The sequence below is a fragment of the Schistocerca americana genome, chromosome 1, assembly GCF_021461395.2.
Source record: "Schistocerca americana isolate TAMUIC-IGC-003095 chromosome 1, iqSchAmer2.1, whole genome shotgun sequence".
NCBI lineage: Eukaryota > Metazoa > Arthropoda > Insecta > Orthoptera > Acrididae > Schistocerca > Schistocerca americana.
The window spans coordinates 1,022,297,764-1,022,321,731 of record NC_060119.1 but is presented as its reverse complement, the minus strand read 5'-3'; the positions used below and the strand labels follow the sequence as shown (position 1 = coordinate 1,022,321,731).

The 23,968-nt window shown below is 40.9% G+C and overlaps 1 protein-coding gene across 5 annotated transcripts in view; it reads right to left on the bottom strand.

Annotated features, from left to right (window-relative positions):
• LOC124616460 (serine/threonine-protein phosphatase 6 regulatory subunit 3) overlaps positions 1–23,968 on the bottom strand; it is a 186,685-nt gene that overhangs the window by 146,653 nt on the left and 16,064 nt on the right. For all 5 annotated transcript variants that reach the window (XM_047144779.1, XM_047144801.1, XM_047144793.1 and 2 more), the window contains 2 exons: positions 23,028–23,112; positions 19,537–19,616 (listed from right to left, as the gene is read on the bottom strand). In XM_047144779.1, the coding sequence (XP_047000735.1) occupies positions 19,537–19,616; positions 23,028–23,087 (140 nt within the window). In that variant the 5' untranslated portion in view covers positions 23,088–23,112. The remainder of the gene's footprint in view (positions 1–19,536; positions 19,617–23,027; positions 23,113–23,968) is intronic.

Below are 23,968 nucleotides of genomic sequence, written 5' to 3'. Positions count from 1 at the left end.
TCCAATCATGCTCCAGGTCCTGTAGAGAACGGATCTGCAAGGTTCTACTGTAGCATCAAACTATTATAGCAAATGAGACTAAATGAGGAATGCCAAATGAAACCAGTTAGGAACAACATAAATGCAGAATGGAATAATTGCAGAATGGAGTACTATTTAAGAAATTATAATGCACACAGCCACTGAAGACCTAGCAATGTGGAAAATGAAATAGTCTAAAAGGAGGTTACAAATTTGAAATGAACTTATTAGCAAGTTATTAAGAGAAAAAAGGAGGCATATCTAAAAACCCTGTCATTACCCGAAAGACTGAAGTGCAGAGAGAATTCTAAACGAATCTGCTTTAGTAAAGACAGAAATACAAAAAATTAAATGGGGGAGGGGAGACCAATATGTGAGTGAAACAGAACGTAATATTCATGGGAGACAAAACATAGCATACAATCTTATGAAACACTTGAATAAACAAGAACGATATACTCAACAATTAAATGTAATATTCAAAAAGGAATGGTTAAAATACTTCTAATATCTATGGACTGATAATGAAGAACCAGAAATAAACACCAAAACTGGCAACACTGTAGATCTGGTAACAATGGAAGGGCAACAAAATATGATCAAAGAACAAAAAGTTGCCCATCACTGATAACATAAACAAGGAGCTGATTAAACATTCATCTGATCAACTAAACTGTAAGACTCTTAAATTTTATGAATGTTTGCTTGTTGAGCAGACATGTTCCTGGCGAATGGAATGAAGCTTTGGTATGCCCTATTTACAAGAAAGGTGATAAATCACAATGTGCAAATTACTGAGGAATAAATCTAACTACACTCCTGCTACAAACTGTATGCTAAAATTATATACGAGAGATTAGTACTAATAGTACAAGCACATACACTGAGGTAATAAAAGTACTGGGACAGGAATATACACATATATAGAAAGCAGTAGTATCATGTACACAAGGTATAAAAGGTCAGCGCATTGGAAGAACTGTTATTAGCACTCAGGTAATTCAGGTGAAAAGGTTTCCGACATGATTATAGCTGCATGATGGGAATTAACAGACTTTGAACACAGAATGGTAGTTGGAACTAGAAGCAAGGGACATGCCATTTTGGAAATAATTAAGTAATTCAATATGCCAAGATCCACAGTGTCAACACTGCATTGAGAATATCAAATTTCAGGCATTACCTCTCACCATGGACAACACAGCAGCTGACGACCTTCACTTTATGACAGAGCAGCAGTGTTTGCATAGAGTTGTCAGTGCTCACACACTCCATGAAATAATGACAGAAATCAATTTGGTGCATACGACGAATGTATCCATTAGGACAGTGCGGCGAAATTTGGTGTCTACGGGCTATGGCAGGAGATTGTAGACAAGTGCTTTTGCTAACAGCATGACATTCCCTGTAATGCCTCTGCAGGGCTTGCGACCATACTGGTTGGACCCTACATTAATATGGTGTCCTGGTCAGAGGAGCCCAGATTTCAGTTGGTATGAGCTGATGGTAGGGTTCAAGAGTGATGCAGACCCCACAAAGCCATGGACCCAAGTTATCAACAAGGCACAGTGCAAGCTGGTGGTGGCTCCATAATGGTGTGGGCTGTGTTTACATGGAATGGACTGGGTCCTCCTGTTCAGTTGAACCAATCTTTGACTGGGAACTGTTATGTTCAGCTACTTGGAGATCATTCGCAGCCATTCATTCATGGACTTCTTATTCCTAACCAATGATGAAATTTTTGTTGATGACAATGCACCACGTCACTGGGTCACAACTGTTTGTGATTGGTTTGAAGAACATTCTGGACAATTCAAGTGAATGATCTGGCCACCCACATCGCCGAACATGAATCCCATTAGTATTTGCTAAAGTTATTGAAAAGGCTGTGTATGTAAGGATAAGTGATCATTTTATACAACACGATTTGCACAGTTCAACTTTAGAAGTCATTTAACAACTGAAAATGCTATATTCCCTTCCCTCTGTGAGGTACTGGCTGGGTTAAACAAAAGGTTCCTAGCGTTAGGCATATTTTTTGATTTAACTAAGGCATTTGATTGTGTTGATCACAAAATATTGCTCCAGAAGTTGGACCATTACAGAATACGGGGATTAGCTCACAATTGGTTTGCCTCTTACTTTAGCAACAGACAGCAAAATGTAATTGGTCACAATGTTGAGAATGGCTGTGATGTGGGGTCTGACTGGGGTACAGTCAAGTGGAAGGGGGGGGGGGGGGGGGGGGAGGGGGGGTTGCCCCAGGGATCAGTGTTGGGGCCACTCCTGTTCCTTATTTATATAAATTAGATGCCCTCTAGTATTACAGGTAACTCTATAATATTTCTGTTTGCTGACTACACTAGCTTGGTTGGTAGTAAAGGATGGTGTGTGCAACATTGGCTCAGTTTCAAATAGTGCACTTCATGACCTAAGTTATGGCTTGTAGAAAATAAACTAATGCTAAATCACAGTAAGACTAGTTTTTACAGTTTTTAACACACAGTTCAACAAAACCCACCATTTCAATTTCACAGAATGGGCATATGATTAGTGAAACTGAACAATTCAAATTTCTAGGTGTTCAGGTAGATAGTAAACTGTCGTGGAAAGCCCACATTCAGGATCTTGTTCAAAGACTTAATGGTGGCATTTTTACTATTTGAATGGAATGCACCGCGAGGCACAAGGTTAAAACAGCAACTAAAAGGGACAGTACTATAAAAGACAGACAGGCAGAGGATTTTTTTTTTTAAAAAAAAAAAAGCATAATCAAATGTCCTTAGACAGGTTTTTCAAGTGGATAAAACGAAGAACGCGAGCAGCTGCTCCTGGGTCATCCGCTAAAATGGCATCCAGAGTACATGGCAGGCCAAGATCAAGACGCAGTGTATTAAAATCCGGACAGGACGTTAAAATGTGGCGGACCGTCAGCAATTGCCCACATGGGCAGAACGGCACCGGCGCAGCCGTCAGCAGATGGCGATGGCTGAACTGGCAGTGTCCAATTCGTAACAGGGCCAAAACAACCTCCTCCCGCCGAGAAGGGCGTGAGGAGGACGTCCAAGCCGCGGGAAGAGGTTTCAAGGCCCGAAGCTTGTTGTCCGTAAGTGCAGCCCAATCGGCATGCCACAGCGATAAAATGCGCTGACAAATGACTCTGCTACAATCTGATGAAGGGACACAACAAGAAGCTGTCCGAGGCTGGAGGAGCGCAGCCTTGCCGCGGCATCTGCAGCTTCGTTCCCAGGGATACCAACATGGCCAGGAACCCACATAAAGCTAACCGGAGAACCGTCGTCCACCAGCTGCTGAAGAAAAGTGTTGGATCCGGTGCACGAAAGGGTGAACGGGATACGGATCACTGAGGCTCTGGACGGCGCTCAGGGAATCGATCGGAGCAAATGACATAAGCAGAATGTCGGTGGCGGCAGATGTAAAGAACAGCCTGGTAGAGGGCAAAGAGCTCAGCTGTGAAGACCGAACAATGGCCATGGAGCTGGTATTTGAAACTTTGTGCCCCGACAATAAAAGAACACCCGACACTGTCACTAGTCTTAGAGCCATCTGTATAAATGAAGGTCATATTAATGAACTTCGAACGAAGTTCGACAAAACGGGAGTGGTATACCGAACTGCGGGTAACCTCCTTTGGGAGCGAGCTGAGGACAAGGTGAACGCGAACCTGAGCCTGGAGCCAAGGTGGCGTGTGGCTCTCGCCCACTCTAAAGGTTGCACAGAGTGAAAAATCAAGGTGTTGAAGGAGGCGACGAAAGCGAACTCCAGGGGGTAGCAGGGCAGAGACATACAACCTGTATTGACGGTCGAGAGAGTCGTCAAAAAAGAAACGATAAGACGGGTGGTCGGGCATTGACAGTAGCCGACAGGCATACCGATAAAGCAGTATAACGCGCCGGTAGGTGAGTGGCAATTCACCGGCTTCAGCATGAAGACTCTCGACGGGACTAGTATAAAACGCTCCAATCGCAAGACGTAAACCCTGATGTTGTATGGAGTTGAGGCGGCGTAAAATGGACGGCCGTGCAGACGAGTATACAAAGCTCCCATAATCCAGCTTGGAGCGGACGATCGACCGATATAGGCGAAGTAGGACGGTTCGATCCACTCCCCACGACATACCACTGAGTACACGGAGGACATTTAGAGAACGGGTACAACGGGCAGCCAAATATGACACATGTGGAGACCAGCTAAGTTTCCTGTCAAATGTAAGACCTAAAAATTTTGTTGTCTCCACGAATGGGAGAGCAATGGGACCGAGTCGTAAGGACGGTGGGAGAAACTCTTTGTAGTGCCAGAAGTTAATACAGACCGTCTTCTCGGCAGAAAAATGGAAGCCATTGGCGACACTCCAGGAGTAAAGACGGTCAAGAGAATGCTGAAGACAGCGCTCCACGAAACATGTACGCTGCGCGCTGCAAGATGGTAAAATCGTCCACGAAAAGGGAGCCTGATACATCAGCTGGGAGGCAATCCATTATTGGATTTATTGCTATGGCGAAGAGAGCGACGCTCAAAACTGAGCCCTGTGGCACCCCATGCTCCTGGCGAAAGGTATCTGACAGGACAGAACCCACACGTACCCTGAACTGTCGATCCATTAAAAAGGAACAAATAAAAAGAGGGAGGCGACCGCGAAGGCCCCATGTATGCATGGTGTGGAGAATGCCCGCCCTCCAACAGGTGTCATAAGCCTTCTCCAAATCAAAGAACACAGCCGCGGTCGGGCACTTCCGCAAGAAGTTATTCATAATGAAAGTCGACAAGGTAACCAGATGGTCAACAGCAGAGTGGCACCTACGAAATCGACATTGTACATTGGTAAGTAGGCGTCGAGATTCAAGCAGCCAAACCAAACGAGAGTTAACCATTCACTCCATCACCTTACAGACACAGCTGGTAAGTGAGATGGGTCGATAGCTGGAAGGCAAGTGCTTGTCCATCCCTGGCTTAGGAATCAGTACAACAATAGACTCGCGCCAGCATGCGGGAACATGTCTCTCACTCCAGATGCGATTATAAGTACGAAGAAGGAAACCTTTACCCGCAGGAGAAAGGTTCTTCAGCATCTGAATACGAATAGAATCAGGCCCTGGAGCAGAGGACCATGACCGGGCAAGTGCATTTTCGAGTTCCCGCATGGTGAATGGGGCATTATAACTTTCACGATTCAAGGAGCGGAAGTTAGGTGGCCTAGCCTCCTCTGCCTGTTTTCAGGGGAGGAAGGCAGGGTGGTAATGAGCGGAGCTCGAAACCTCTGCAAAAAAGCGGCCGAAGGCATTGGAGACATCCTCAGGGGCCACAAGGACGTCATTCGCGACCGTCAAGCCAGAAACTGGTGAGTGAACCTTAGCGCCAGATACCCGGCGCAGGCTACCACAGACAACAGAAGAAGGAGTAAAACTGTTGAACGTGCTTGTGAAAGCAGCCCAGCTGGCTTTCTTGCTTTCTTTAATAATACGACAACACGGCGCACGTAATCGTTTATAATTGATACAATTCGCCACTGCAGGGTGGCGTTTAAAGATGCGTAAAGCACGTCGACGAGCACATAAAGCGAATCTACATGCTGCGGTCCACCAGGGGACCGGTACGCGACATGGAGAAGAAGTAGTGTGAGGGACGGAATATTCAGCAGCAGTGAGAATGACTTCCATGAGGTGTGCGACCTGACTATCGCAGCTTGTGAAGGTTTGATCCTGAAAGGTCGCCCTGGAAGAGAAGAGCCCCCAGTCTGCTTTGGAGAGAGTTGAGCACAGAGAGGGGGTATAATGCAGGAGATGGTCACTCGAATATGTATCAGAAAGTGCATACCACTCAAACCGGCGTGCAAGTTGGGTAGTACATATAGAGAGGTCTAAATGGGAATAGGTGTGAGATGTGTCCGAAAGAAAAGTAGGGGCGCCAGTAATGAGGCAGACAAGATCGAGCTGGTTGAAAAGGTCTGCTAACAGGGAGCCCCTCGGGCAGGATGCTGGAGAGCCCCAAAGGGGATGGTGGGCATTGAAGTCTCCAGTTAACAAAAATGGTGCAGGTAGCTGATCAATAATTTGCATCATGTCTGCCCTGGTAACAGCAGACAACGATGGAGTGTAAACGATACAAATGAAAAATGTAAAAGTGGCGCGAGTAATTCGGACGGCAACTGCCTGCAGGCTGGTGTGCAATGTGATGGGATCGTAGTAAATATCATCCCGGACCAGCAACATAATGCCTCCATGAGCCAGAATACCTGCCACAGGGGGTAGGTCAAAACGCACAGAGGTGTAGTGTGCCAAGGCAATTTGATCGCATGGGCGTAGCTTCGTTTCCTGGAGGGCTATGACGAGCGGAGGGTGCAAGCGGAGCAGCAACTTTAAGTCCTCACGGTTGGAGCGAATGCTGCGAATATTCCAGTGCATAAGTGCCATCGTGACAAGAAAAAGAAAAAGACGCAAGAAGGGGTCACCTCGAAGGCCGCTGAGGGCCTGGCTTCGAGCGAGCACTGCCGCCGCCATCAGTAGGCGGAGAGTCATCGTCCACTGGTTCAATAGGTTCATTGGCCATCTTGTTAAGATGGCCGGGAAGGGGAGCTTCCTCCGCCGGTGAACGGTCAGATGTTCGGCTACCAGCGGTGCGACGGCCTGGGGCAGCAACCGCTGGGTGGCACAGGAGAAGAAATGCGCCGTGACGGAGAAGGAGAACTGTGCTTCCTATGAGTCTTCTTGGAAGGTCGTTTAGTGGAAGTACTGGTCGATGGCTGGGAGTTCGTGGTATGTAGGAAGTCTGCACGGGACGGTTCCTTCTTGAAGGCCCGTGCATCTGACTTCTGGGTCTTCGTCTTGGCAGAAGCTGATGAAGGTGCTTGTGTCTGAGGGGTGACGGGAGGAAGAGGAGACGTTGACCGGGCGATCTTAGCACTGGCCGAACGGACGACCGTAGTGCTGAAGGTCAGATTGCATGTCTGCGTCGCCACCTCCCTGGTAGTCCGAGGAGAGGCGAGGACAGTACCGCATTTCCCCGCTGGGAGCAGCGTGGGCTTCCTACTAGCAAATAGCCTGCAAGCAGCCGAGGTGGACACTTTCTCTTTGACCCGAATTTCCTGTATACAGCGTTCTTCCTTGTAGATGGGGCAGTCGCGGGAGGATGCTGCATGGTCACCCTGACAGTTCACACAACGAGGAGACGGAGGTGGACAGTCACCCTCATGGGCATCCCTGCCACAAGTGACACATTTAGCTGCATTAGAACAAGACTGGTGAGTGTGATTAAAATGCTGACACTGGTAGCAGCGTGTAGGTGTCGGGACATAGGGGGGAACAGAAATAACCTCGTAGCCCGCTTTGAGGCGCGACAGCAGCTGAACACTATCAAAGGTCAAGAAAAGTGTCCGGGTCGGTACAAGGTCATTGTTGACCTTTTTCATGACCCTATGGACAGCCGTCACGCCCTGCTCAGCGAGGAAAGACTGAATCTCCTCGTCAGTCAATCCGTCGAGTGATCTAGTATATACCACACCACGAGACGAATTCAAAGTGCGGTGAGCCTCCACCCGGACAGGGAACGTGTACAGGAGTGCGGCCCGAAGCAGTTTTTGTGCCTGTAAGGCGCTCTCAGTTTCTAGTAACAAGGTACCGTTACGCAACCTGGTACAAGACTTGACAGGTCCGGCTATGGCATCTACGCCCTTCTGGATAACGAAAGGGTTGACAGAGGAAAAATCCTTTCCGTCCTCAGATCGAGAAACTACGAGGAACTGTGGGGCAGGCGGTAGTACTTTTGTCACTGGTGGCTGGTCAAGTTACCGTTTTTGGGCAGAAGTCGAGAGAGAAGAAGAAGAGAAATCCATTGCGGAGGAATCCCCCATGATTGCCAGCGTCTCCGATGGCGCGCTCCTTCCTTGTGGGGACCCTCTCAGAGGGCACTCCCGCCTTAGGTGAATGTTTACACCTCAGGTCACACCTCCCGAGAAAAAGGCGGAGGGACCAATCGGCATGGTCGGAAGGTGTCAGCTCAGGCAATCACCCCTCCCTGGGTCTGTCCTTTACCAGGGGGTACGTGCATGCCTTACTTGTCTACCCAGGGCGGGGAATTACGCGTTACCCCGTCACCGGCTACGCGTGCGAACGCGTGGGTCGACTTTCAGGCACGCACAGGGAGGAAGGAAGAAGAGGAAAAAGAAGGGAGAGAGGGAGAGAAAGGACAAACTGTCTCAAACGCCGAGGCGGAGACCAGAGAAGGCAAGGAGAAGGAGGCAAGGAGAAGGAGGCAAGGAGAAGGAGGCAAGGAGAAGGAGGCAAGGAGAAGGAGGCAAGGAGAAGGAGGCAAGGAGAAGGAGGCAAGGAGAAGGAGGCAAGGAGAAGGAGGCAAGGGAAAAAGTAAGTAAGACGTGAGATGATGAAGAACAAAGAAAGGAACCAACCGAAGGAAGGAAGAAACCAGAAGAAGTGAAAAACCAAAATGACTGCAAATATAGGTCGTGGAACCGTCCGTCTCTGGACGCAGGCGCTAACTACCCCCTTGAGGGGGAGGGACTCCTTTTAGTCGCCTCTTACGACAGGCAGGAATACCTTGGGCCTATTCTAACCCCCGGACCCGCAGGGGGGATCTGAAGTGAGTGATCGTTGGACATGAAAATTAGTGTACTTCGCTTATTTTCCTTCGTGTATGTCCTATGGTATTATATTTTGGGGTAACTCTTCCAATTCCAAAAGGATATTTTTGGCTCAGAAATGGGTGGTTCGGCCAATAAGTTGTGCAAGTTCATGAACCTCTTGTTGACCCCTATTCAAGAGTCCGAGTATTTTGACATTGGCCTCTTACTATCATTTCTTGCTAACAATATTAGCTTATTCCCAAGAAAAAGCAGCTTTCACTCAGTTAATACCCGGCAGAAATCAGAACTGCATTTGGATCGGACTTCCTTAACTCTTGTGCAGAAAGGTGTGCAGTATATTGCTGCATCCATTTTCAATAAGCTACCGCTCGAATTAAAAAATCTTAGGAGTAATCCATGCCTTTTCAAATCTAAACTGAAGAGTTTCCTCATGGGTCAATCCTTTTATGCTGTTGAGGAGTCCCTTGAAAAATTAAGCTGATTCTTGTTGTATTGTTGATTGTGTTTAAACTTATGGCCTGACTTTTTTCGGGTTCATAAACATTTCATTTTTATCTGTTATCACTTTTATGTTGTAATTTCATGTACTGACATGTTCTATGACCTTGGAGATTTGCTCCTCAATTTGGTCCTATGGAACTTGACGTGTAAATAAATTAATAAATAAATGGATGGGACATAATCGAGAGGTTGGTTTGTGCACAAAATCTTGCACTGGTAACACTTTCGCAATTATGGACGGCTACAGAGGTAGTGCGTCTCAGTATTTCTGCAGGGGACTTCTCAACTACTTGTTGAATCCATGCCACGTTGAGTTGTTGCACTGCACCAGGCAAAAGGAGGTCCAACACGATATTAGGAGGTATCTCATGACTTTTGTCATCTGTGTATTTTTGGATGTACATGATTTTAGAAAAGGTAGCCCATGTTCTGATCGTCTTAAGTTTGGCACAAGTAACTGAGAAAAGAAGGGAATTTAGATTGCCAACTTACGGTCTCTTTGTTGACTATGAAAAGGCATTTGAGAAGGTCCAGCAGAAAATACTATGGGAATCACTAAGGAATTGAGAGTTCCAGTGCATCTGATTATAGCTATCGAGTCATTATACAAAAATAATACAGTAAGTATCCGCACTGTGAGGAATGGGACAGTATCTGCTGACAGCAATCGATGGTCTAGTTGTTTCCCACTCTTTTTAATGTTTACATTGGAAATATCATTTGTAAATGGTTGATTTTATTAAATGATACATAATGAAATGATAACTTAATTTTATGACTATGCTATCTGCCAATGGTTATATTATAATAGGAGAATCTGAAGAAAAGGTTCAAATTTCAGTACACAAATTGTGAAACTGCTGCTATATACGGAATGAGAATATCGACAGATAAAACAAAATTGATTGCATTTCAAAGATTGAAACCCATAAGAGCCAAAAGTGCTACAGAAGGAGATATAATTAAACAAGTAAAAGAGTTTGAATATGTAAAGTGTAATTTTCAGTTTCCAAAGTCAGATGATGTAGAATTGGAAGAGTCTGACATTTCTGTGGAACAATACAATGTACATTAAAACATACAACAGAAAGAAACAGTAATTACCCTCTGAAATGTCATGGTGTTACCTCTGCTGCTGTGTGGTAGCGAATGTTGGACCCTAGCATCTGATCAATCATGACGAATCAAATTGTCAGATATGAAGTTCCTTGCTGTGTAGCAGGATATTCATTGTCGGACCATAAAATAAATACTGATATTAGACAAGAACTAAATGTTGAACCTAATACAAATATAATTAAATACCAACTGAACTGGAAAGACCATGTCCAATGTATGTCTAATGACAGAATGACTAAATCAGCAATACAACACAACCCAATAGTGAGATAAATGTTTTAAGTCCCTGAAAGACATGGGATGAACAACTGTGAGGCAGAACAAGCCAAAAGGCTTAATCCTTGAAGATGACGACGACGATTATTTCAGTCCAAACGTCTAGATCAAATTCGATTGTACTGATACTGGAAAAAGATTTGAATGATTTGGAAATCAATTTCCACCCTATGTACCATGCAACCTCATCACATATTTTGAAAGTGCAGTCACTGAATTACAAAGTACAAGCCGTAAAGTGTTGTTTTCATTATTGTCAAGTTTGTCACTTCTGTGGAGATATGGCCTGGAACGAAACGTTCTGACATGGCGAAGAAGTATGATTTGGAGCAGTCCCATTGAGCAGCATACTTGAAAACGGAAGCATTGTTAAATGCTGAAGCTAGAGGTTCACCTGGATGCAAAAGGAAGACTATCCATATGACAGCATTCCATGATGTGGAAATTATTATTTTAAAATGATTTTGAGGAATGATAAGTGGCAGCAGTCTGGTAATCGGAAACATAGTGTTAGAGAAGGCTCGTGAAATATCCCTGAAGATCGGTATTTAAAATATCAGTGTGTCGAACGGCTGGCGAGACAAATTTTGAAAAATGTCATAATCTCTCATTTCAGCATGTAAGTGGACAGTGTGAGGCTATGGATGCAGAAAGTGTAGACCACTGGAAGAACATGTCAATGCCACAATTAATACAGGGTTATAATCCCAAAGGTATTTTCAATGCACATGAGACTGACATCTTTTACAACTTACTTCCTGCAGGAACTTATTCTGTTGAGGGAGAAAAGTTCCAAGGAAGTAAAAAAAAGTAAAGAAAGAATGACTGTGCTGTTGTGAGTAAATAGAGATGTCAGTGAGAAGTTGCCTCCACTGATAATAGGAAAATTTAACATCGCAAATCTCTACACAATTTCTAACGTGTTTAGATGCCAAGATGGGTGCTGCAGGTAGGAAAGTAATATTTATTGACCGATCCCATGTGCATCCCAAGGAAACAAGATTTCTAAGAAATGTAAATGATGTTTTCCTTCCACCAAACTGCACAAGACAACTGAAGACGACCACATTCCCTAAGATGATGTAAAAGATGGTACTCTGCAGTCTACATACTATGAATATCTTTGTTGCTGCCTGAAACCATATAACACAATAGATTGTGTTGAACTGTTTTGCAAAGGCTGGTTGTGGTACATCAGTTGCTGCTGAAGGTGACATTGTACCACGGTAAGAATAGAGCAGACACGTGTTACTGAAACTCTGACATTCTAGGACATTGTTTCTTGTCATGACAACGTTACAATTTCTCCACGTGAGACTGATTAATATGAGTAAGAAGCTGTGATAAGGGTGGGACAGGAGGAGGGGGAGGGAGGATGAGGTGACAATGAAGAAGAAGAAGAAAAAGCCATTGCACCAAGTTTCACAGCTGCTGTACAAGAAATTTATACTCTTGGGAACTACTTTTCCTCTTTTAATACAGATAACCAGTTCCAACAAACATCAACCAACTGGAGCAACCATTTCTCTCACTACAATATGCTGGAAGGACAAAACAAACAAGTTTTCTTGATTTTTTACAAAATAGAGAATGTCCGTGTGTAAGTGTGTCTAAACGCACAGGCATGTTCTCGTGCGCACTTTATTTAAATTTGTAAAAAAATATTGGCAAGTTAGTAATTAAATAGCAGTTGTCACCTAAAGAAAATTAAATTACAATTCTGGGTTACTGCTTCTGTGTAAATAGGCAAAACCCTCATTTAAGGAAAACCCCTATTTAAGGAAAAACTATACCATATCGACGTATCAAAATTTGTGTCTGGATTGAACGCTGTTCGGTATGAAGGATGCAACATGTTATCTTTGATTGTGTGTCATTGTCAAGAAAGCCAGCACAAATGGTCAGAGATTTTTATGACTTGTTAGAGTACCACAAAAATACTGAACTGGCAGATGCTCTGAGAAAGTTGCTAACTATTTTATGAATGTCTACTTACAGAGGTAAAAGAAACAGTACTATGCTGGGAATCAAAATAATACAATACAGCACACTGTACTACTCCCATAGGGACCACTAAAACAAGATTAATTACACATCTCACAAAGGCATTTAAGCAGTCATTTTTCCCATGCCTCCTACATGAATGGAACAGAGAGAAACCCTAATATATGGTACAATGAGAAGTACCCTTACTGTGCACTTCAGAATGGTTTGTGGAGTATGGATGTAAATAAGCTGCATTTGAAGTAGACATAAAACATAAAACTGATAATCCAACATGGAAAAAGAACCATGAAAAATAGTTTAATAACAATATAATGGCAGATACCTTTGTAACTCAGTTTTTCGTTTCACAGCATATAGTTTTAATACTTAAGATTACAACAAATCTAAAATCACACAAAATCTCTAGCTTCACGACTTAATTTTACTGCATATTTTTCACTTGTTTAATCTGAAAATAAGAATGGAAGATAAAGAGAAAGGTGATTAGTTGCAGAAAGGCGTATGGCCAGGATGCAATCTTTCTAACCTACTATGCAACCTGTACATCAAAGACACAATGATGGAAATAAAACAGGTTTTATGAGTGGGATAAAATTCTGAACAACAGGATATCAATAATAATATTCACTGATGACACTGTTACCCTCAGCAAAAGTGTGGAAGAACTTCATATTGTTGAATGGAATAAACAGTCTATGGATTGAAAATAAACAAAAGAATCCAGTTCAAATCCTGGCAATGGATGAAATTTTCAAGACAGTATTTGGCCGGCAAGGGGAGGAAAGTTTGTGACAAGTCCCTGATCACCACTCTTTGCAGCAATGTCCTGGACTAAATTTCAAACCTCTTCGCAGTGCCTTCAAAAACAGGGCATGTGACACTGTTGACAGTGATAGTAACTTTGGCAGCCCCCTTGGTGGTATTCGAGAGGAGTACCCTATGGGCCAGCACTGTTTCATCTTCTCCATTCTCTAATCATCATCATCATCATCATCCACAAACATTGCACATATCCACTCTGCCCACCTGTGCTCCATGCAGCAGAGGAAACCTCTTTCTGATTGGATGACAGAAGCCACCCCATGGGGTCTCTAGTCAACAATGCCATACAATTTTACTTCAGTCTAAAGTAATAATGAGTAGCAGAAACGAGGTTATGAGTAAATTTAATATCAATATTGGACCGCTAAGAGAATGAAATGAAGAAATTCTGCTATGTGCAGGAGGAGAGGGGTGGGGGTGGGGGGGTGGGGGGGGGGAAGGTGAGGAGGACACAAGAAGCAGACTAGCTCAGTCAATCAGGGCCGGCTTATTAAGAAATTTCTACTAGTACTAGATCCTAATCTGAAGAAAAAATTTCTGAGGATGTATATCTGATGCCAAGCACAGTGTGGAAATGAATCATGCACTATGGGAGACCTGGAAAAGAAGAGAATCAATGTTTTTGTTATGTGCTGTTAATGAAGGATGTTGAGAATTGGATGGACTGATATAATATGGACAGAGGCAACTCACCACAGAAATGGTGAGGAATTTAATATGTGGATAACACCGACTACAATAGACAGGAGGACAAGACGTGTTCAGATATATGGGAATAACTGTCACGATACTAAAGGGCAACAGAGGAAGACAGAAACTGGAGCAAATAATTCAGGAGACTGGGTGTTAGTGGTACGTTGAGTTAAAGAGGAAGTCAAAACAGGCTGCATCAAGTCAATCAGAAGACTGATGACAAAAAAATCCGATTCCAATGAATCATGGGAGAATCCAGGTCAGCAACTTTTTCGCTTAACATTCTTGGAAACTTTCACACACCCCACAAATCTACATCTGTTATGCCAGATTGGGATCTGAATCCAGCTCTACCCTTATGAAATTCCAATGTCGGCATTACACCACTTCAGTCACTACCAAGGAGAACATTTATGGCAAATAATGGATTACTCGTAGTCATTAGTTTGATTGCCTGAGCAGTAACATACTGATTACATGATGTCAATGATTACATTCTTCTAAAAATTACGTGTATGATCTATGCAAGCATAAGAAATTATTTTTGTTGTTACTCTCTCACTGTGCCTTTCAACAGCAACACACCAGTTTCAGTTCTTCACTTTCTGTTCTCTTTTTTACCTTCTAATATTCCTTATTCACAGTGTATACATGGACAAGGGGGGAAGAAAAAAAAAAAAAAAAAAAAAAAAAAAAAACCAGATTTTTCCCGAATTTCCCAGTTAAAAATACATTTTCTCCCAAGTGAAAATACATTTTTTCCGTGTTAAGTGACAGTACACTTTTCCTCGGAACAGTAAAACTTGTCAATCCTTAGAATGGTTATGGTTTTATACACTGGTGTAGAATTTCCCGGCCCTTTAGACAACCAAACTCAGTAAAAAAAAAAACTCAGTAAAAACACACCTCATTTTGGAAAGATCTTTAATATGCAGCAATGTGAATGCTGCATATTTTCATATTACGAAAGTATAGATTTTAATTCCACCAAACACCGCATGTTACTTTCCGAAGCATTGAAATCGAGATTGCAATGCGCTTTTGAAAGCCAATCATAGCTTATGTCATGTGATCTCATCAGCCGATGACAGTCGATATTCAGAGCATAGGACACGTGATGTAGTCAGCCAATAGCACTGTTAAGTAGCGCATATACACAAATTGGAAAAGTTAATGGTTTAAATTAATATACATAGTGTTGCTAAAAGAAAAGCAAAGCTTTCACATATAATATTGGTTTCAAAGGTTAATAAGCTGCTTTCACGTATAATATTGATCTTTTTTGCACATGTTACACTTTAAGATACATCACACAAATGTGACAGTAAACATTTTAATACCAACATTAATGTCTGATCTTTTGGGCTCGAAATTTTTCTTAATGATCATCCTCACAGAGTTGATTTTTAAATGAGAGGTAAATGCTCTGTGATTTAAGAAATTCATTGTACATTCTTGTACATAGTTCAGCTTGCATAAAAGGAAATTTACTTTGAAAGTAACGCTTTTCAAACAACCATTCGCGACATTTTCCTGCGACCTGTTAGAAACAGGTTTGTTTTAGCAGCTGCCAGAGAGCGCCAGGTAACATGCATCACTGCGCTTGCGCAGCTAGGGTGGCGCAGGAAGCCCATATGCTCATACGTGTAAAACATTAAAAGATCTTACATTATGTCATAAAAGAAACGAGACATCAGAGGATACTCCAAGAGCATCAGAGTTTCGTGAACCATACTAAAATTCATAATTCGGCTTACAGTGCACATTCGTATGTCCAGATTCGGATGTAAATTTTCTTGGAGTACCAGTACTGTATTATCTCATGTTTGGTTCTTTATTATGGCATAATGCCACACATGCTAGAAGATGAAAAGATGCACTTTTGAAATGCAGCAAGCAGTTGAAACTAACCAATAGTGTGGAATTAAACATTTCGTTTCAAATAAATTGACTGCCTCAGCGAAAAGATTAATACAAGCCAAATTTCTTCAGCAAACCGACAAAAATAACTTCATTGTTCCGCAAGCACTTAATGCTTGACTGTCAGAAAGGTGGAAATAAAATCTGAAACTAGTAACGTATTTTAGCCTTCCGTAATTATGTTAATTTATTTTTAATTCACTTGACAGCTCCCAGCCACAGAAATCAATTATGTTTACATTTGACGTTGAGTGTAATAAACGAAGAGTAAACAGCAAAATCACTAAATGTAAACACGGGCCACGCACAGACTATCCACCTTCCCACTGCAACTCAGACTGCTCTGTGCTCTGTACATCAGCATAGGATCAACGATATTTCTGAACTAGATAGCGGCCGTTCTCCCCCCCCCCCCCCCCTTTCTTCCTCCCTCGATCGTTTGAAGTAGGGCATCAAAAATTTCGGGGGGGGGGATAGACTTTTCAAAAATATGTAATATTTTGTAGCGCACATCTTTCTTGAACACATGTTTTATGTGTTCAGAAAATATAAGACATGTTATTTGGTCTTAAGCGCGCCTAAGTGCAGTGCCACGCCTCTTCACACACCATTCTTCTATTGCATGTCATTGTATTTTACTCTGTGGAATTCAAATGCATAATATTTTGTAATGGATGCCATCAAACTATATTCAGGACAGTGGAAATTAAAATGTCCTGTGGTGTCTCTCCTGCTCCCAGTTGCCCAGTTTCACATCCAGCTCCTCTTTTAACAAAAAATAACAACTCGCAATTAATATTAGATGGGATTATTTGTAACAAGGAGAACAAGAACTCTTCAGAAAATTTGCACTCTTTATTGCCTATTAGCTAATAACTTGCTTTTGTGTGTAACATAAAATTAGATATAAGAATTCATGAAACCAATAAAGAAAAGTGACAAGCAAACCAGTACACATTTCTTCAATCCTTAAGTCCTAGCATTTTTTTCTCTCTAAGCTTGCTACAGCTTTACCTGGTGTCATTTCCTTTCTGCGAAAGGATCTATTACCTCAAAATTCATCAAAAGTTTTGCCACATGAAAAAACGAAATGTTGTTTTCTAATACTGAAAAAACTTTTAATACAAACAGTACCCCATACTGGTGTTGTTTCTCAATCTGATTACGTGTATTTTGTCATTGTCTGTTAGATAAGACGAAATAGGCCTGTCTAATAGTGCAGCAATTGTAACACAAACCAAATAAACAGACTGTTTTAGCACAAATGGTCACTTTTTTTTAACATGACAGAATATAATTCAGGAAGTACCAATATCAAATGCCTGTTAGGCCTGCTACAAGCAATAAGCTTTATGTTTGGAAATAGCTTCACATTTCATTCATACGCTCCAGCTTCTCAAGCATGAGATCGAAAAGTAGTAATACGAAATTTTTATGTAAATTTGGAATCATCATATTCTTCCATAATTTGTGTGATGCCCCTATTTCTTCTCCTTCCTCATTCTAACAAACAATCTTGTCATCACTAATTCTGTAACTATTCCTGCCAGTGTCAAAACTACTTTTCCGGTTAATTTCACTAACCCTGCCACAATCAACTGTTTAGTTATCCCACGTTTATTCTCGGGTTAGGTGTTATTACGTGTTCATACAACGCTTTTTCCACGCTACTCCCAGAATAGAACTTAGGTGGCTGTTACCGGGGTCTATACAACTGGCTGTTACTAGTGTAGCGGTCTGGCCAAAAATTTTCTATCAAAATTTCATTTTCTTGGATACATTGAGTAGGTAATACGTAGTCTTTCTTACATGTTATTCCTGTTAGTAGTTTATTTCCACACTGGTAGTCTGAATCTATGGATTTCGCTGGTAATTATAACAATGTTGATCATTCACAAACCCAGTCAATCAAATAAACAAACAGCAATTGACATTCACCCTTTCGGCTTTGTCTGCAGGAAAGTTTATTTCTAGATGCAACGGGGATTTCCTTAGCATAGACATGACGTACACTATGCACGCATTCAAAAATCAACTTATGATCTATTCAGAAATAAACTTAGAATATGTTCACAAATGTTCAAAAATCAACAGGGATGTGTTTCAACATCATATGAATAATCGATAGACCTATGTGTGCTGGATACTAACTACTTTGTGGAAAAAGGCTTTTTCCTCAAGAATATGAATTCTTGCTGCCCAGGGCAGATATCCTAGTTTGCCCCCATTGCATTTGGCAGCTTGCACGTGCCAGTAAAATTTTTCCGGGTAGCACCTTGCTGCTACTGCTTATACAGCTAACAGCCACACTTCTGTAGCCAGAAACGGGTGAAGGTACTTCACACACGTGACTCAACTGCGCCTGTGCCCGCTCGCAACTGCTCAAACGAACCTAATGTAAACAGTTGTGGCGTCACGCTCATCGGAGGCAATTTGTTGTTATGAAGCATTGCACAGTCTTCCTAACACCTTTGACACATTTTGCTGTTGGCAGAGGCTTGTATGAATACTGTGTTTTGTTATTGTATAGGGTGCATTTCCTTTGCAACTTCAGTTTTATTTTTGTTTTTTTCTCTCGCTCATGTTTTATTGCTGCAATATTAATCTGCAGAAGCAGGATACAGTAATATCCTTTGTTAGAGTATTGTTTTTTATCAGTCAAAATTACAAAAATTTAACTGAAAACTAAGACAAAAAAATTTGCGAAATTCTAAAAAATTCCAGGGGTTTTTCCGGTTTTCTCCCGGATGAAAAAATTCCCGGGTTTTTCCCAGATCTCCCGGTTGTCCCGAGTCGTATACACCCTGTTATTGTTTCTCCTTCCTCTCAAGTCACTTCATATCTGCTTACATCCGTGCCCGAGGCAGGATTTGAACCTGCGACCGTAGCAGTCCCGCGGTTACGGACTACAGCCACTGATCCAAAGTATATCATATCATCTCTTTCATATGCTGTCTTATATATTTTCTGAAATGTTTTAACATGACAGTACTTCTCAGTTTCCAACTGCATTAAGTTTAGTGAATCCAATCTCTCCTTATAATTCTTCTTTCACACATTTCTAGTTTATTGACAATCTGGTTAACCTTACTGCATTCTAAACACTGACAAAGTTTTTGACAATGATTTTTTGTTGTAAATATTCCTCTTGGTAGTACAGATATTCCCCTACTGCATATCTTTTCTTCCACAACAGATTTTTAAAGCAAATTTTTACATTATTTCTCACTTTTTTCAATTTGCCAATATTTATTTTTAGAAAATTTTGGAGAGTATATGTTCAGAGCAATTTGATGTTTTATACAGAGATTCGTAAAGCTGAGTTTTTGGCTACTTCTTTCAAGAAATTAACTTGCATCACATTCAGCTGTAAGATTTTCAGGAAGTATAGAAAAATCAGTAACAAACGCTGCTGTAGCAGGAGCAGTAGTAGTAGTAGTAGTAGTAGTAGTAGCAGCAGCGGCGGCGGCGGCGGCGGCGGCGGCAGCAGCAGCAGCAGCATTTCGGGATCTCAACAACAAGCACTATATGTGAAAATATATCATTTGCTGAATACTTACAATTCTATCAGCTTTTTGTTTTGAATTTTGCATTCTTGAATTACATCCTCTTCATCCAATAATTCATATACTGAGACATCCTGAGAAAAAAAAGAACAGTCCACAAGCTTTACAAACACGAAGAGACAAAAAAACACATTAATTACTGCATCCTTAAGTTAATTTACATCCTGCATTTACTGTCATAAGATTTATGATCACTTTCTATGTTTTCCTCACAGTTTATCAAGACAGATCCAATGTTGTTCCTGTACCATATTATGCTGCCATATTGTAAAATTTGAATAATATGGTAACTATATTTCCTTCCTACACATAATATTTTTATGCACAGTGCTGTTTAAGACTGTGTGAATCTAGTCACAATATATACAAAGTAAGAAAACTTTATATCCACATCAGAATCATTTTACTATGGTATTAAAACTATTAAACTATTAATTTTTAAAGCCTGTATCTACTGAAAAAGTCTGTAAGATTTGTCTCTGACATACTGCCTGTTGGCTTCATCTCAAAATCATTGGCTGAGGTTCTTTTTTTTAAAAAAAAAAGAAGTCCCCCAAAGATCTGAGACTGCAGCCAACACACAATAGATCAAACAAGTGGCCACGAAAACCTCAGAAATTTTATGTCTCTGATCCTTAAGAAGTTGCTTATCTGTAACAAAGAGGTAACATACCGTACTTTTGATTTCTGTACATGTAACTTTTGTGTCATGTGTAACTAATAAAGGACTATCATTTGTGTTGCCTTCCAAATATGAAGTCTGTATGAACACAAGAATCTCAGAGGGATACCAATAATATGTTTTCCATATCCTACATGCGTAATCAAATGTATACAATCTGTCATTTTCAGAACTGCAAGAACAGTCATCCAAGTACGCAATTTTTTGTTACACATATTCCACTAGACTTGGGTAAGAGTGTTCTTAAAATTAACACCCATCAGTACTGACAACAATACTACAGGAATTGCTTTATGTTAGGAACAGCAATAATTTGGATGTATGTACGCACCAAAGATTTGTGCTATTGTCGCATCAAAACATTGCCCACACGTGTAAAAATATTTTTCAACTGAAATTAGTACTTGTTTCTACATTTGAATGTGTGTGTGAATTCCTAAGGGACCAAACTGCTGCGGTCACTGGCCCCTGGACTTACACATTACTTAAACTAACCGCACGGCCACTCTGCATGTCACATTTTGAATGTTGAAATGCCTCTGTGTTAAGAACCTTTCACTAACCATCCTACACTAAAATTCAAATATGGCTCTGAGCACTATGCGACTTAACTTCTGAGGTCATCAGTCGCCTAGAAATTAGAACTAACTAAACCTAACTAACCTAAGGACATCACACACATACATGTCCGAGGCAGAATTCGAACCTGCAACCGTAGCGGTCGCTCGGTTCCAGACTGTAGCGCCTAGAACCGCACGACCACTCCGGCCAGCACTAAAATTCAGCAATAGAATAATCAAAAAATGTTAGGTACATTATGCTCTTGAACACCACTACTAGATGAATCTACATTATTTCCACTGTAAATGCCTTGCAGTAAACAAAGATGACACAGTTGAATCCACAGTTTTGTATTATAAATATTAAATTTGTACCTGTTGCTTTTTTTTGGTCATCAGTTTTCTGACTAGTTGGACATGGCCTGCCACAAATTCCTCTCCTGTGCTAACCTCTTCATTTTGCAATAGCAATTGTACCCCATGTTCTCAATTCTTTGTTGGGTGTATTCCAATCTTGTTTTTCTCTACAGTTTTTACCCTCTACAGCTCCCACTAATACTATGGAAGTTATTCCTGATGCCGTAACAGATGTCCTGTAATTTTATACCTCCTTGTCCATGTTTTCCATATGCTCCTTTCCTAATCGATTCTGCAGAGAACCTTCTCATTCCTTGCCTTATGAGTCTACCTAATTTTCAACTTTCTTCTGTAGCACCACATCTCAAAAGCTTCAATTCTTTTCTGTTCTGGTTATCCTACAGTCCATGTCTCACTACAGTACAATGGTGTGTTCCAAATGAACGTTCTCAGAAATTTCTTCCTCGAGTCAAGACCTATGTTGATACTAGCAAACTTCTCTTGGCCAGAAATGCCTTTTTCACCACATTCTCCTTGCTTTGTTCATCATAGACTATTTTGCCACCTAGGTAGTGGAATTCTTCAACTTCGTCATCCCCACTGTAATGCTAAGTTACTGTTGCCAATTCTGCTACTTATGATTACTTCTGTCTTTATTTGATAAACTCTCGGTCCATATTCTGTACTCATTACACTGTTGATTCCATTCAACACACCCTGCAATCCTTCTCCATTTTCACAGAAGATAGCAATGACATCAGGGAATCTTGTTGATATCCTTTCACCCTGAATTTCAATCCCATTCTTGAAACTTTCTTTTATTTCCCCTCAGTTCTCCTTCCATGCACAGACTGAACAGCGGGGTGAAAGACTACATCCGAGTCTTACACCCTGTTCAATCCAAGCACTTCATTCTTGATCTTCCCATCTTATTGTTCCCTTTTGGTTCTTGCACTTATAGTCCACTACCCTCCTTTCTCTATAGCTTATCCTATTTTTATCACAATTTCCAACATCTTGCACCAGTTTACATTGACAACTGCTTTTCCAAAGTCAACAAATCCTATGAATATGACTTGATTTTTCTTCACTCCTACTTCCATTATCAACCACAACATCAGAACAGTCTCTGCGCTTCCTTTCCTAAAGCCAAATTGATCGTTATCTAACAGATCCTCATTTTTCTTTTCCATTTTTCTTTCTTTTCCATTATTCTTGTCAGCAACTTGGATGCATGAGCTGTTAAGCTGACCCTGTGATAATTCTTGCACTTGTTGGCTCTTGCTATCTTTGGAGTTGTGTGGATGATGTTTTCCCAAAAGTGTGAAGGTGTATCACCGGTCTCGTACATTCTACACACCAACATGAATAGCCATTTTGTTGCCACTTCCCCAATGCTGCTCCTTAGCAACTGATAATGAAGTCATCTGAAATTAAACTCTGAAACAATCGAAAAATGTTTGATTATGATCAAACTTTATGATGAAATGAAGGCTTGGAGGAAGAACATATTAGCCTTCAATTTAATAAGCATTAATTTCATGATGTAATCTGTTGTCTTTTCAAATGTACCACAGAGGTAACAAGTACATCCATAAGCACTGCTAGAATATGCTGTCTGTTATTTGAATTACTTTTCTTATTGTATTTACATTCTTGTCTTTGGTTTAATTCAAACATATAACACATAGTAATGCAAAATGCACTATTGCAGGTTACCACTTTCTTCCACAGACCACTTCAAATATCAAAGTGACTACACAATCCTATGATGAATGACATTTTTCCTATTCAGTAACGTATTTAATGTAAGCAGTATAGAACAGGTAACAGCACCAGTATATATACATATTTAAAAAAAGAAGAAGTTGTCACTATATGCTTACCTTATTATTCAATAAAACATCAATATGAGGAGATGTCGACTGATTGAACTTCCAGTACATTCTTGAATTTGTGTTTCGTAAGTATCTGAAAATGAGAACTTCCATCATTTTCAATTGTGTAAATGTATTATGAAAATAAAGTATTTCTGTAAATCATTTCTGCCATGCAGCTTCAAAGAAGAAATGATCTACACTAATAAAATCCTGTAAAGAAAAAATATGGCCTCTCATTTACACTTTCTGATGAGCTAAGAGTATACAAAAAATAAACACGGGAAATGTAATACATGACAACTAAACAAATCCCATACACCTCGCACAGCAAAAAAAAATTACCTGTCACCTACTTAACGGAAATTTAGTGTGATTTAAAAGAAACCTGTGGGATGCACATGCAAAAAAATTTGTGTTCTCCAAAAATTTGAAACTTCTGAAAAACTTATGATCTCATTCTAACAACCAGCAGTTTAAAAGCTAAAACATATTTATCTCATGCCATGAGAATTAATTGCTCTCATATGTCAAAAACAGTCATAGGAGAAAGAAATTGCAATGAACCTATGAAAGTTGCAATGCAACATTCTGAATATTACAAAAAGATATCTTTAGAGAAATGGATTTGTTTTCAACATTGAAGGTAATGTTCTGATAACTTTTCTTTTGAAGTATGTAGCTTTGGAACTAATGCCATAGTTAAAAACCAGTTTTTCATTCCAATATTCTATTAGCGAGATTCCTTCTCTTAAATAATAAGAGATAACCAAGATTTTATTTGTTTCATATCCTGTTTGCGCAAAAACGTAAGACACAATTTCCCCTGGATTATCATTTCATTAGCAAGTTTTCAAGACTGCTTTAGAGTAAAACTTCACTGGAATACAATACATGCTGTGACAATGAAAATTAGATTTGCACATCACTTTACAGTCTTACAAATGAAT